The sequence below is a fragment of the Rhinolophus sinicus genome, linkage group LG01 (assembly GCF_036562045.2).
Source record: "Rhinolophus sinicus isolate RSC01 linkage group LG01, ASM3656204v1, whole genome shotgun sequence".
Classification (NCBI taxonomy): Eukaryota; Metazoa; Chordata; class Mammalia; order Chiroptera; family Rhinolophidae; genus Rhinolophus; species Rhinolophus sinicus.
This window is the reverse complement of record NC_133751.1, coordinates 75699-89507: the sequence shown is the minus strand read 5'-3', so window position 1 is coordinate 89507 and position 13809 is coordinate 75699. Positions and strand designations below refer to the sequence as shown.

Genomic DNA, 13809 nt, shown 5'->3' with positions numbered 1-13809 from the left:
TTTCTTTCCTGGGTAGCTTATGTCTGCTGCTGCACGCTTCCCCGCCCGAGAGCCGGGTTTGTCTCTTGACAAAGTCCAGAATGACAGTCCCTTGTTATAACAGCTGCTTCTGTTGTCTCCAGTCCCTGGAGAAGGAGGTTGTTATCCTCCAGGGTGATTGGAACCGCTGGGGTTCCAGGGCACTTGCAGAGCACCCTGTTGGAAGGCAAGCACAGCCCTGGCAGAGAGGAGGTGGGGACACAGCAGCTGCCGCCCTCTCTCCCCAGCCCCTCGCGGTGACAGCCTGGGGGGGACGAGAGCATTTCCCGGGCTCAGGGCTGGGCTACAGGCACGTGTCATGTGGAAGGCACTCTTGGGGACAGGCGGGGCTGAAGTCACAGGGTGCATGGGAACTGCCTGAAGTGCTTCCGCGCAGGGCAGGAGAGAACACAGTCTGTGCCATCTTGATAATTGAGGATCTGAGTGATGAAGGTGGCTGGTGCTCTTCTCTCCTTTGGGGCATTTTTGCCTGTAGAAAGTGTTTAACGAGGAAAAGAAAGTGCCCCGTGCTCGCTTCGGCAGCACATATACTAAAAGAAAGTGCCCCGTGAAGTCCTGAGTTCATGTAAACACTGCCCCCCAGGTGGGGAGAAGATGGGTGGGGCCTGGGACGCCGGTGGTACAAGTGCTGTGCAGATGCTAGGGGCATGTGTGTTGCTGTTTCTTGAGGAGAGTCCCAGGCTGCCTCCCAGTTTTCAAAGGGGTGGGAAACCGAAACTCTCTGTAAGCAGCAGAGGGGCGGGGTAGGGCTGGTGGGGGCCGTTCTCCCCACGTCCCTCCAGTGACCGATGTGGGAGCAGGAGGAGCTGTGCAAGCTCGCGAAGTGAGTTCCTGTCGATACCTTCCCGGCGTTGTTTGGCAGTGACCGTGCCTTGCGTGCGGCATGCTGGCCCCCAGTGTGACCTCAGTGTGGCCTAGCCAGCACTGCTGCCAGGACCAGCTCGGCCTCGGGGGTGGGCTCAGACCCCTGCTGATGAGCATGCTGAGCTGCCCCTGGCCCCAGTGGTCATATTCCTAGTTCCCGATGGGGCTTTAATTCGGTGAGACCAACAAACGGAGTTAAACGTGCATGTTCGTCTTGACTTTGGACCTGAAACAGACTGAGACCGATGTACCCTGAGGATGTCCGGTGGGGCCGTGTCTGATTTGAGGCAGCACCTGGACAGGCCTCTGGGGTGCGGGGCACAGGCGTTCTCAGGTCGGACTGAGTTCAAGCAGACATATGGGTTCTTGGGGTGGCATGATTCCCCATGAGTGTTGGTTAAGGAGACATTTAAACACGTAGAGAAGATGCAGTATTGCATCGTGTGGCTGAGGGCAAGGCGGGTACGTCCCGGCCCTCCCCAGGGTTGTGGGCCTCCCTGCAGACCCGCAGCAGCACGTCTCCAGGAGAGGCACCCGGCCCCGGCCATGTGGGTACCAGGCCCGTGTAAGCGTACTGCTCCAGCTGCTGTGTGCTGCTCCCGCTGCCCTGTGCTCGTGGGGCCTAGACTTGGCAGTGTGCCCTGGAGGTTTCCTCGCAGGCCCCCAGGCCCGTCTGGCGCTGTGTGGGGAGCCCACCTGTAGGGGGCGCTGTGTCCTTCCCTAACAGCGCATTGCTGTTGGCAGGGGTGGTGGCTCTGCAAACAGAGCGGGCTGCTCCTGGTTCCTCCGCGGCTGCACACCAGGCTGAGCTGTGCTAACCTGCTGACCCTCTGACTGTGTCCCCAGGGGTGGACCTCATCGCCGCCTTCTACGGCTGCCTGTACTGTGGCTGCGTGCCCGTCACCGTGCGGCCCCCGCACCCCCAGAACCTCGCCACCACGCTTCCCACCGTCAAGATGATTGTGGAGGTGCGTGCGCTGTGGCCCCACGGGGCAGCCCAGTCGAGGGCCTCCTTCCCTTCCAGTGTCTGGACGTCTCCCCGGGCCCTGTGCCCAGGCACGGTGTCTCATCTGCCTTTGGTCCCTGTGCTCTGCAGGTTAGCAAGTCTGCGTGCGTCCTTACCACGCAGGCCATCATGCGGCTGCTCAAATCCAAGGACGCCGCGGCCGCCGTGGACGTCAGGACCTGGCCCACCATTCTCGATACAGGTGCGTGTCCGCAGCGCCGTAAGCTCGTGTGCACTCAGGTCCCGCCCACAAGCCCTCTGTCCTCTCGTTGGAGGGATTGCACTGGCCATCCCACGTCAGTCGGGGTCAGCCGCTGGAGTCGGTGGCAAAGAGGGTTCCCGGCAGCGGGCGTCTACCCACTGCAGTGGCTCACAGCTCAGGGCTCACGGCCTCGCGGCGGGTCTCTGCACTGGTGGGAGCGAAGGTCCAGTCTGAGGCCCAGGTGCCCGTGGACTGCAGCTCACTTCTGCCGCTGCCCCTCATGCCCACACAATGGTTGGCATGTGTGGGGACACCGGTCCCGCAGCGCGCACGCACGTGTACTCACACCCATCACTTGTCCTCGTCACTGATGAATGCTGCCACATCCCATGAAATGTTTTTGGGACACTGGGAAGGGCTGAAAGCCCCTGGTCCCTCTGCCTTGGCCCATGAAGTCATCTTGGGGCTTTGTCCCCCAATATCGACACCCCAAACGAGCAGCACCCCACAGGCTCCTTTGGTGACGCGAGGTACATTGTTACATGAGTGCCAGCCCATGAGCATGCAGGAGTCCCTCTTCCCCATCTCACCTGGTGGACGTCTGTCCTTGTGCTCCAGGGTGCACCCTGTGTGGGGCCAGGGACGTGCTCTCTGGTACCTGCCTGAGCCCTCGACAGGCGTGGGACTGACAACGGCGCCTTCCCTGTGGCTGGGGCCCTTGGTCCTGGCTGACCCCAGGCTGTCACTTCCTGCTGGACAGCAGCACTGCATGTCTCCCGCCCGCCACTGTCCCTGCCCCACACATTCAGTGCCGTCTCCGTGCGTCCCCGTCGTGTGACTGAGATGCCCCCCATTCACACAGCCCACCTTCCCGCAGCACGACCCCTGTCTGAGTGCGCTCCCCAGGTTTCCCCGGTCCCAGTCGTGTGTCATCTCTCCCCGTGAGAGCCCAGTAGCCTTAACAGGCGTCTGTTCAGCAGAGGACATACCGAAAAGGAAGGTGGCTAGCGTGTTCAGGCCGCCCTCCCCGGACACACTTGCGTACCTGGACTTCAGCGTGTCAACCACGGGGATCTTAGCAGGCGTGAAGGTGGGTGACCCATGGGACCCCAGACAGGAGGGCGGGGAGATGCTGGGTGTGGGGCATGCAGACAGGCCCCACAGCCGAACAGCAGTGCTGCCCCTTCAATTTGGCTTGACCCCAGCAAACCCCGAGTTTAGGTCGCCCGAGAGTAATGTGTCCTTGGAGGTCTCAGGGTAACATCTAAACGTTGGGATTTGTGACTTCTGGCCTCGAGGGGCACGTGGCTTTGCTGAGTCCCTGCCCTTACCAGGAACCAGTGGCTCCATTGCAGTGCTTGATCCTGAAATTGCGCTGAGATTTTTAGTGTGCCTGGGTGTGACTGGCTTTGCGTGGGGCCAGAGCCCGCCATCCCCTAAGGCAGTGTATGCTGCCCACTGTGGACCTCTCCCCTCGCGCATCACGGACACTGGTGTTTTGCTCCCTAAGATGTCGCATGCTGCCACGAGTGCCTTGTGCCGCTCCATAAAGCTGCAGTGTGAGCTGTACCCTTCCAGGCAGATTGCCATCTGCCTGGACCCCTACTGTGGCCTTGGCTTCGCCCTCTGGTGTCTGTGCAGGTGAGTTTTGGAAGAATGTGTGGGTGAGTGTGTAGGTACCTACCTGCTGTGCCCACCTGCTGTGTTGGAGTTATGAGTAATTCTTTAGAACCTTAGCATTCTCAGATGCATTTTGATGCCAGGAAGCGAAAGATACACGTGTGAGTGGTTTTGTTTGGGGGTGGGGTGGGTACGAGTCTCGGTGTGTTGAGTAAAAACAAAAAAGTTTTTCATTAAACATGAACACTGTTTATGTTAGCAGTTGGGAAGAGGTTACTTCCATCAAATACTGGGAAGTAGCATCAGGTCTTTAGAAGTGGAGCACTTGAGTCCCCAGCCAGGGGACCCGTCCCTAACCGTGACTCGGGATCCTTCTGAAGTGCTGGAGGGAGGCAAGGACCCTGTGTGTTTTCCACTGAAAGTCTCACTGGATATTAGGGAGACTTGTCCCTCCCTCCGTCCTTGAAGGGAAGAGGTGGTGCCCTGGGCATGCTGGGTGCAGGTGGCAGGGCACCTGGGGAGCACAGACGGTGCCCCTAGGCGGAGCCCTTCTGGAGCCGCCGCTGAGCAGAACCCCCGCGGCCCGCAGTGTGTACTCCGGACACCGGTCGGTGCTGGTGCCCCCGCTGGAGCTGGAAAGCAATGTGTCCCTGTGGCTGTCCGCCGTGAGCCAGTACAAGGCCCGCGTCACCTTCTGCTCCTACTCGGTAATGGAGATGTGCACCAAAGGCCTGGGCGCGCAGACCGGCGTCCTTCGGGTGAGTGCGCCCGCGGCCTGCTGGCCCGCATCCCCCCTCGGGAGGGCCTGCTCCCAGGTTCACTCTAAACTGGGCCGCTGGAGCTTAAAGAAAAGACTCTCAGCCCTGCTCCCAGCAGCTCTCCAGGCTTTGGGTCATGACAGCTCCGTGTCCCTTGTTCCCTGCGGGCGGGGCAGGGGTGCAAGGCTGAAAAGAGCAGGTGCATTGTGGGATCCCAGGGCCCCCATTAGCTCTGCTCGTGTCCTGGAGGCCTCAGCGTCCCTAAGGACCTGGGGCCGGAGCGAAGTGGGCTGGGCGGTGTGGACGTGGACCAGCACGTGCGTGCCCTGGCGCTTCCACGCAGACGGAAGCGGAGGAGGCGGGGCTTGGGTTCAGGCCCGCCTCTGCGCTCAGGGCAGACCCTGCCGCCCCGGCAGATGAAGGGGGTGGACCTGTCCTGCGTGCGCACGTGCATGGTGGTCGCAGAGGAGCGGCCCCGACTCGCGCTGACGCAGTCCTTCTCCAAGCTGTTCAAGGACCTGGGCCTGCCCGCGCGCGCCGTGAGCACCACGTTCGGGTGCAGGGTCAACGTGGCCATCTGCCTCCAGGTAAGGGGCTGCGCGCGCCTCACTTGTCCGCCGCTGTGCCTCGTCCCCTGCCCTTCGACGTTTCATTTCCAAGTAGTTTATCTTTGCGAGCTGCGAGGGTTTTATTCGGAAAGCTACTCTGCTGTCTTGATGAGCAAAGGCCAATTGTTTGTGAACAGCTTATTGTCTAACCGGGAAGAACCTCTAAGTTCGGTATAATGTGTAGTTAATGTTCAAACAACGATGAACTTACTGTTTTCAGACACCTGGAATTTTAAATCGAAACATTAATGAATGTGGTCATCTGCATTGCCCCCAAATCCGTTTTTGAGACATTCAGGTATTTTACTTACTAAAAGTAAGTGCGCAGTTTCGGAAGTTAAACAGCCCGCCGCCTCCACGACCGCTTACTGCTTGTCCAGTGACTTCGGCTGTTTTCCAGGCCTGCACTAGTGTCTCAGTTTCCCTTCTTTCTACAAACAAGCTGAATGCCTTGCGCACCCTCACAGACAAGAGTTGTTGGAGGAAAAGTCATGGTCGGAACCCGAGCAGGGCCCGGGTGGGGCTCTTTTTCCTTCGGAGCCTTTGCTCAGCTGCGGACTCCTGCCCTTTCCCTAGCGTTTCTGCTCACATCTTCCCACCCGTGGAAAGACTGCTGACCACTCCAAGTGGCAGGAGGAGGTGGGCTGGCATCCCCTCCACAAACCCTTCTGTTGTAGGAAGCAGGACCGCAGGAGGTTAGCTGTCTGTAGCAGCTGTGAGTGACCCTGCTCGCCTCCTCTCTCCCTACCGGAAGGTGTCTGTGTGTGGGCACTGGGGTGCCACATGTCACTGCAGAAGTCCTCACGGGATACTCACATGTGCCCTTTGAGGTGCAGTGATGCCTTTCGCTGTCTGCTAACCGTGTGTTTCTCACGTGGCTGTTGCTTTCTGTTTGTCTCCTGTGGCGTCTCCTCCTGTCTGGCTCTGGTGGCCTCCTTTACCTCTGTCAGCCCAACAGGCTGGGAAAGCTGGCTGAGCAGGTATGACCTTGACTTCAGGGAACCTCTGTCCTCCCCCCATGAGTTCATGTGGCCTCCTCCACTCCAGACAGATTTTTTGACTTTGCTCACAGTGGATTATTATTGTACATGACAAAGGTTCTTTTGTACCCAAATTTAAGAGCAGAATTATTTTCAGAAGAGCTTAGCACTCATAGCATTGCCTCTGGGGGAGGCCGTTTAGTCTCAGTGAAGCAGTTTTGTTACGTCATCTGGGGTTTTCAGAGTGATGCTGAGCAGTGTCCGTTTCACTTGATGTTCTTTACCTAATAGAATGGAGCATAACACCCCTCCCCAGGGTCCCGTCAAGTGTCAGGAGGGCGGTGAGGACATGGCAGTGGCTGACCCCGCCTAAGCCCTGATGGCTCAGCCGTTGTTACAGTACGGACACGCCCCCATCCCCATGGTGGTGTTTTCACTGCCTTGTGGAGACCCGCCTTGTGTTAGACCTGGAACGTGAAGTTGCACGTTCCACTCGGTGATGTCTGCGGGAAGGCAGCAGTGCCCTGGGCAGACTAATGGGCAGGCTGAGCTGCTACCTTCCCGGCCACCCGGCCGTGCCAGTGCAATGCAGGGGCCGTGCCCCTGACAACACCATGTGCGTCAGGCCCTCTGTTGCTCTCCTTCCAGGGCACGGCTGGCCCCGACCCTACAACAGTCTACGTGGACATGCGAGCGCTGCGTCATGACAGGTAACGCCATCACACCCTGGGGACCGGGGGTGGCTGGGCCTGCCCGGGCGCTAGCATGTGACTGGCTGAGCTCCCAGGGAGCCTGGGCCTCTCTCTCTGCATCCCTGTGTCCTTGAGCTCAGTCAGGGTCCCTTTGTCTGTCATTCTCATGACCAGAGGGTGATAGGAGTGACCGAACATTTGACATTTAGCTGTTTATGGGGCTGAAGACAAGAAAACCAACTAACGGCAAGGACTTTTTTTACATGATGCCATTTTAAGGCCAGACTTAGCTTTTATAGCAGTAAACGTGTGCTGGGGCCAGTATATGCCTTTGGGTCCGGTCCCTCCCACCGTGACACTCGGGTCCCCCTCTGGGTCCATCAGTGTGGTCGTGGCTGCTTTAGGCAGACAGTGGTGGTGCTCACTATGGGTGGGCCAGCCGGTCAGGGACCCAAAGAAACCTAGAACAAGCTCCTGCCCTGAGCTGTGCCTGGGAGCTGGACGGGTACAGGGCCCATTCCCTGCGGCATCTGAAGTCCCTGCTCCAAGGTCACAGCAAGGTCATGATAGAAAGGCTGGAGGACTGTCCACAGAACGACCATCACAGTGATAATTTATGAATACCTCATGGGTTGCCTTTTTAGAGATTGTTACCCGTGTAGTAGACTCTATCCTGAAGTGTCTCCCTTGTTAACTTTTAGGGTACGTTTGGTGGAACGGGGTTCCCCGCACAGTCTGCCGTTGACGGAGTCTGGAAAGGTAGTGGAAGCTGAGCTCTCCCTATAAACACGGACAGCCTGGTTGGGCCGGGCTGATGGGGAGGCCCCATGCTCCTCACTGCAAACACACACGACACCTGATTAGGTCTCCGCATACACCTGGGCACAGACCTGAGGCCCAAAGGAGCTCCCGCTGCAGGGCCTCTCGGGTCAGGGTGACACGGCCACACGGCTCAGCCCCTGGCCCAGGTGACAACCAGGAAGTGAGTGGTCCCCACTGGGGCCTTCAGCAGCAGGCAGGGTCCTAGACCCGTGCTGGCAATTTGCCATTGAAGCCAGTCCAGGCCTGTGAGGCCACAGTAGCCCCCGGGGGGGGGGGCTAGGGGGGAGCGTGAGACCACCTGAGGGCGCCCAGGTGAAAACAGCACCATGAGGGTCAGCAGGCACACCCAGGGAAGGTTCAAAGGAAGGAGGGAGGGGGTGCCCACACAGGATGTGATGAGGTGGCATGCCTGAGCAGCTGCCCTGTCCCTCAGCCAGGAGACAGGGTCGCAGGCCTGGACAGACAGCCCCCGGCTTCAGGGCTCTGCCTCCACACTCTCGCAGCCACAGCTGCCTCTGGGAGGCAGGGAGGTGCCAGAGAGGAGCCAGTGCCTGTGCTGAGGACAGTGAGAGGCGCGGGAACCCAGCAGTTTGTCAGGTGACCAGGGGTCCTGGGGTGGGAGCCTGACCATTGAGCTGGGGACGAGGAGGAGGACCAGCTGAGTGTGAGTGAGTGAGCTCTCCCACGTGCCTGGCTTTAATGTCACTCTGAGCAGGAGATGTCCCACCCTTTCTGAGCACAGTGGCTCCTCCTTCTGTGAATTCAGCACGTCTTCCCCACGTCACTAAGTCTCCAAACCGCTTTTTGGTGTTTCTGTGTCAGATCACAGATGACTGTGCCATGGTTGCTTTAACCACTCCGCTTTTGATGGACTTTTTCCCTCTGGTATTTTGTAGTCACCAGTGACTGGGGTCTGATGGATTTGTGTTCTGGAAAGAGCGCTGGCTTAAAGGGTCAGGCGGGCCCCCTGGAGAGAGGTCAGAGGCTCCCAAAGTGTCCAGGAAAACAGGACGGTCCCACAGGCAGCACGTGGCAAGGGGGTGGCAACAGTGCGAGGAGAGGAGGGCTTGTCACTGACCATGGCAACCGAGCTGGCACTCAAGCTCTTCCTGTGACCCCTTGTCCCTTCCTCCCATCTGCCTGGAGGACCCCAGTATCATCTCTTGTTTTAGACGCGGGGAGACCAGGCCTGGAGGAGCATGGCCCCAGGACAGGGTGTGGGAGGGTCCCCCACCCGAGGCACTTCCTTGGTGCATTCTCCATGGCTCCTGATTGAGAACGGGGGTCCCGCGTCTGTCTTGAGTCGGCATGGAGCAGGGGTGCAGCAGTTGGACTGAGTCGCAGGCATGAAGGGCTCTTCATAGTTAGGATCCCGGTCCAGAACTGGCAGGCATGGTAGACAGAGCCCTGCAGTCAGGCCTGGGGCCGCTGAGCTGGGGCTGGACGGCGCGCGACACTGTGTGCCTGTGACAGTAGCATCGTCCTCGGGGCAACTGCTCCCATAGCCCCTCTGCCCTCACAGCATCCAAACTGGGGTCCTTTCTTAGGAACTGGGGTGATTTGGCTAAGATGCACATTTATTTTTTATCAAAGTCTCTTACTGCTGTTAGAATTCAGAGTCTAATCCAGTTGGCTCTAACCCTGACCATCCGCATGTGCACGTCCCCGTGTGGCCAACCCCTGGGAGCCATGTTTCTGGTGCCATGGGCCTGGGAGTGTCCTGTTGTCCCTGACCCGGCTCTGCGTTCCCTGCAGATCCTGCCGGGAGTGAAGGTCATCATCGCACACACGGAGACCAGAGGGCCCCTGGGGGACACGCACCTGGGAGAGGTGAGGCTGGGCAGGGCTCGGGGCCTCACTGCCCTCTGTCCTGGGAGAGGTGAGGCTGGGCGGGGCTGGGGGCCTCACTGCCCCCTGTCCTGGGAGAGGTGAGGCTGGGCGGGGCTGGGGGCCTCACTGCCCCCTGTCCTGGGAGAGGTGAGGCTGGGCGGGGCTGGGGGCCTCACTGCCCTCTGTCCTGGGAGAAGTGAGGCTGGGCGGGGCTGGGGGCCTCACTGCCCTCTGTCCTGGGAGAGGTGAGGCTGGGCGGGGCTGGGGGCCTCACTGCCCTCTGTCCTGGGAGAGGTGAGGCTGGGCGGGGCTTGGGGCCTCACTGCCCCCTGTCCCCACTCTCCGCTTCCCTTGCTTACTGATAGCACTTGACTTGAGGGGACCTGAGGGGCGGGGCCGTGGGGTCCTGGATAGGAATGCTTCCAGGAAGGAGAGCAGGCTCAGCGGCTGTCATTGTAACTGAGTTCACAAGATCAGAGACCTTGCAGATGCCCCTGCCGCTGTGCGGTGTTTTCTTGAGTTCTCTGGGCGAGTGGCTTTCTCATGCCGGAATCTGCTCAGCTCCGTCTCATCCTCTGGAACCCGCAGATCTGGGTGAGCAGCCCCCACAACGCCACCGGCTACTACACGGTCCACGGGGAGGAGGCCCTTCACGCCGACCACTTCAGTGCCCGGCTGAGCCTTGGAGACACCCAGACCATTTGGGCGAGGACTGGCTACCTGGGCTTTCTCCGGAGAACAGAGCTCACCGACGCCAGCGGAGGTGAGGGGTCACTGTGGTGCCCATGCCACCCCCAAGGTCTGCTGCTGCAGCTGTGAGCCCGATAGGCGCGTGCGATGTCCTGGGGTTCTTGCCGAGGCCCTCAGCCCGGGCCCGAGCTCATGTCCAGGCACGAGGTGGAGGGTGTGCCAGGAGCACTTTTCTCCGGAGATTAGTCTCCCCCTGTGGCTGTTCCTCGCTGACCTTGGGCCCTGGGCCCCTGCTAAGGATGTGGAGGTGCTGGCGATAAGGTTGTCACGTCCCCCAGACAGAGCCCCAGGCACGGTTCACCAGCCCGCCCCACACACGACCCCTCAAAGTCACCAGCCCCCTGGGCCACAGGATGCCAGTCAGATGAAGTTGGAACTGTCAGTAGCCCCGTAGCTCTCTTATTTCCAGAAGAGTAAATGTTTTAAGTACATATTCACACGTGGACGCCACTGTTCTGAATCGAGGGGCGGGGTGGCACCTCCATCAGGGTCCACCATACATCCCACCTAGCAGGAGGCTTGGCTTCACCTGATGTCAGCATAGCCAGGTCCCGGTCCCAGGCAGCCCACCTGGAGCTGACACAGCGTGGGGAGTGCCAGTCGGCACTGAGCCTCCTGATGTGCGCCCTGTGCTGTTGACAGAGCGCCATGACGCGCTGTATGTGGTCGGATCTCTAGACGAAACGCTGGAGCTCAGAGGCATGCGCTACCACCCCATCGACATCGAGACGTCTGTGATCCGGGCACACAGGAGCATCGCCGAGTGGTAAGCCAGACGCGGCCCCCACACCTGGCCACGGGCATGTGCCAAGCGCCTGCCTCTCCAGGAGCTAGCCCAGCCTCAGGTACTACTGTGACTCGCTCTGGGAACACTGCCCTGGGCCTGGTCATGCCAGGTGTGTCCTTTTCCTGACCAGTGTGAAACCAAGTCTGTCCCCGGATGCACAGGCCAACCCGAGCTCTGTGAGCGTGAGCTCTCTGCAGTTGTCCTGAAGTGTTTCTGCTTTGAATGTGTATTTTCTCCATTAAATGGTGTGACTCGTGATTTCTTCGTCTTGTAGGGAGCTTGCATTGGGACAGGGATGGCTTTCAACATCAAATAGTGCTCTTGATTCTTAGCGAGAACTGTAGCTGGAACAGGTCCTCCTGTAGACGCCCAGCCTGACCTGGGGACGGCGAGGCGGCAGTGCAGTGTCGGTTAATGACCTTCACCCTTCCCTTTCCTCTGCTGCACCGTTGCTCCTGGGGATGTCAGTGTCCGCGCCTCTCACGCCATCTGTCTTCTCCCTGCAGTGCTGTTTTCACCTGGACCAACCTGCTGGTGGTGGTGGTGGAGCTGGACGGGCTGGAGCAGGATGCCCTGGACCTGGTAGCCCTGGTCACCAACGTGGTGCTGGAGGAGCACCACCTGGTTGTGGGCGTGGTGGTCATCGTGGACCCGGGCGTGATCCCCATCAATTCCCGGGGCGAGAAGCAGCGCATGCACCTGCGGGACGGCTTCCTGGCTGACCAGCTGGACCCCATCTACGTCGCCTACAACATGTGACAGGTGTGGCCCAGGCCTGCAGGTCATGGGACCACTCGAAGGTGCTGGGACTCATGAGCACACGGCAGTGCCCCCCAGTCTCCAGGGAGCAAGCACCACTCCCCCCTGCTTTTACAGCTTCGTCTCAGAGTTCCCCAAATCCCATCTGAGGAACCACTTCCAAATGATTTGAAGAAACTTTTTAATCCTAAAGGACATTTACACAAACCTAAATGTTGGCATTTTAACAGACAGGTGACTAGGGAGGGAAGTGAAAGGCCCAGCCTGGGTATCGTGGAGCTGAGAGGTGTGCGGTCTATTCTCTGCTGTATTGCAAGTTTGCACATTTCTAGGCTAAAAATAGAGTTCTTGATTCTGAGAATTCAGTTTTTATTCCCAGTTCCGATGAGCAGCTCATGTATAGAGTTCACGCTGGAAAGAACAGGAGCCCAGCACAGCCGGTCCCCCCACCCTTCACAGGGAGGCGCTGAGTCCAGGCAGGTCCCACCTGCCCTGCTCTTGGGCCCCATGTGGCACTTCCTCACTGCCAGCATCCCTGTGAAGCAGGTGTGCCTGATGGCCTGCACACGCTGCCCCTGACACGCGGTACGTACCGTCGGGGCAGTCCAGGTGATGCTGTCTCGGAAAGGTAAGCCAGTGTTTAGTTTTAAACCACTTCAGGTTGGTGACTTCTTGTTGTTCAACGCTTGCTTCCATGACATCACAATACTAATTTTTCTCAGTATATGGAAGTGTGCTGAGTCACAATTTTTGTTCCCACTTAGCTGATTTGGAAGCGGAGCACCAGGCAGTGCCGCCCAGGACCCAGGCACAGCCACCCTAACCCTGGCCTTCGCGTTTTGAGTTGTGTGCCTATAAAATGTGGCCAAACCATATTCAGTTTTTTTATTCAAACTTGACTAAACTGAGTGATGTAATATTATAGTAAACCTCAATGAAAGAAGAGAATATAAAGTCTTTTTGAAACTTCTAAGAATTTGAAAGGAAGCACGAATCTAAGAGAGTATTTTTATATAGCTAAGAAAGTATGTCATGAAGTTGTTGAGTTTGGGGGACTTGAGGGTGGGAAAGTTTATGAATCATGCATGCTTTATAGAAACAACCAGGTTTTCCTGGAATTAGCCTGATCAGTGCCTAGCAAAGCTGTTATTCATTCTCTGATGTTTTAAATTCACCACCGCGTAGACCTGGCCGCCTCTCACATCTCACTCCCACTTGGCCACAAACAGCAGGTGCATCCGAGTTCGGTTTGCCTGCTGGGCTGTGTTCCACAGGCTGGACATGAGCAGTCTGTGGTCATTGTGTACAAAATCTGTGTAATTTATTGTTTGACGCACACAGGGTGTAGCAGCTGGCAAGTGGATGTCCCTGCAGGGGACCAAACACCTAACCCTAATCTTCATGTGGTAGTTTTATAGCAAACAAATATTGTACAGTTTTTGCATTGACAGGTTAGTGGCCGTAAGACAAGGTATCTTGTACATTAAGACTTTAAGAAGCACATTAAAATGTTTTAGATTACTCTCTGGGAATTCAGTATATTACACTAATTTTTTTATATCATTAATGTTAATAAAAGTTATTGATTGTAATTCTGCATTTTTAAATGTGTGAAAAGGTTTCTTAAATTACCCCAAATAGAATGTATTTTATTATGCATTCTTTTTTTTTCTGAGTATAAAAGCATTTATGCTTACAGCATAAACTCTACAAAGGATATTAAAATGTACAGAAGAAAATCTATAATCCTAATTCTGGGTAAAATAGCTGCACTAGGATTTGATGTCAACCCTTTCAGGGATTTATTTTTTCGTTTAAAAATTTTTAGAAAATCAAGATCATATACTTTTATAATTTTGTACTTAATAAATTACAGACTTTTTGATCTATTACATTCCACCCGTTTTACGTCCACATCACACAGTGTGCCGACATTTGCTGTCTGTCTGCGTGGGTGAACCCTGCTGCAGCGGCTTTGCGGCTTTTCTTCTGTGGTGACAGTTACGGCCTCCGGCCTCCGTGGCAGCACCTGCAGGTAGAGTGAATGCGTCAGTTCATGCGGGTGCAGGCTTGGGGCGCCTACTGCCTGCCC

At 57.3% G+C, this 13809-nt stretch overlaps 1 protein-coding gene across 6 annotated transcripts in view; it reads left to right on the top strand.

Moving 5' to 3' along the window:
• The window catches only part of DIP2A (disco interacting protein 2 homolog A), an 89164-nt gene extending 75558 nt beyond the window's left edge, over positions 1-13606 (top strand). For 2 of the 6 annotated variants that reach the window (XM_074319562.1, XM_074319417.1), the window contains 13 exons: positions 1750-1871; positions 2000-2111; positions 3089-3201; positions 3622-3752; positions 4321-4489; positions 4906-5076; positions 6048-6077; positions 6726-6787; positions 7471-7528; positions 9347-9421; positions 10010-10184; positions 10814-10937; positions 11465-13324. In XM_074319562.1, the coding sequence (XP_074175663.1) occupies positions 1750-1871; positions 2000-2111; positions 3089-3201; positions 3622-3752; positions 4321-4489; positions 4906-5076; positions 6048-6077; positions 6726-6787; positions 7471-7528; positions 9347-9421; positions 10010-10184; positions 10814-10937; positions 11465-11717 (1595 nt within the window). In that variant the 3' untranslated portion in view covers positions 11718-13324. Of the gene's footprint in view, positions 1-1749; positions 1872-1999; positions 2112-2973; positions 3202-3621; positions 3753-4320; positions 4490-4905; positions 5077-6047; positions 6078-6725; positions 6788-7470; positions 7529-9346; positions 9422-10009; positions 10185-10813; positions 10938-11464 lie in introns of those variants that run through there. The other 4 variants (XM_074319453.1, XM_074319528.1, XM_074319500.1 and 1 more) reach the window with 4 other exon arrangements.
• The last annotated feature ends 203 nt before the right edge of the window (positions 13607-13809 follow it).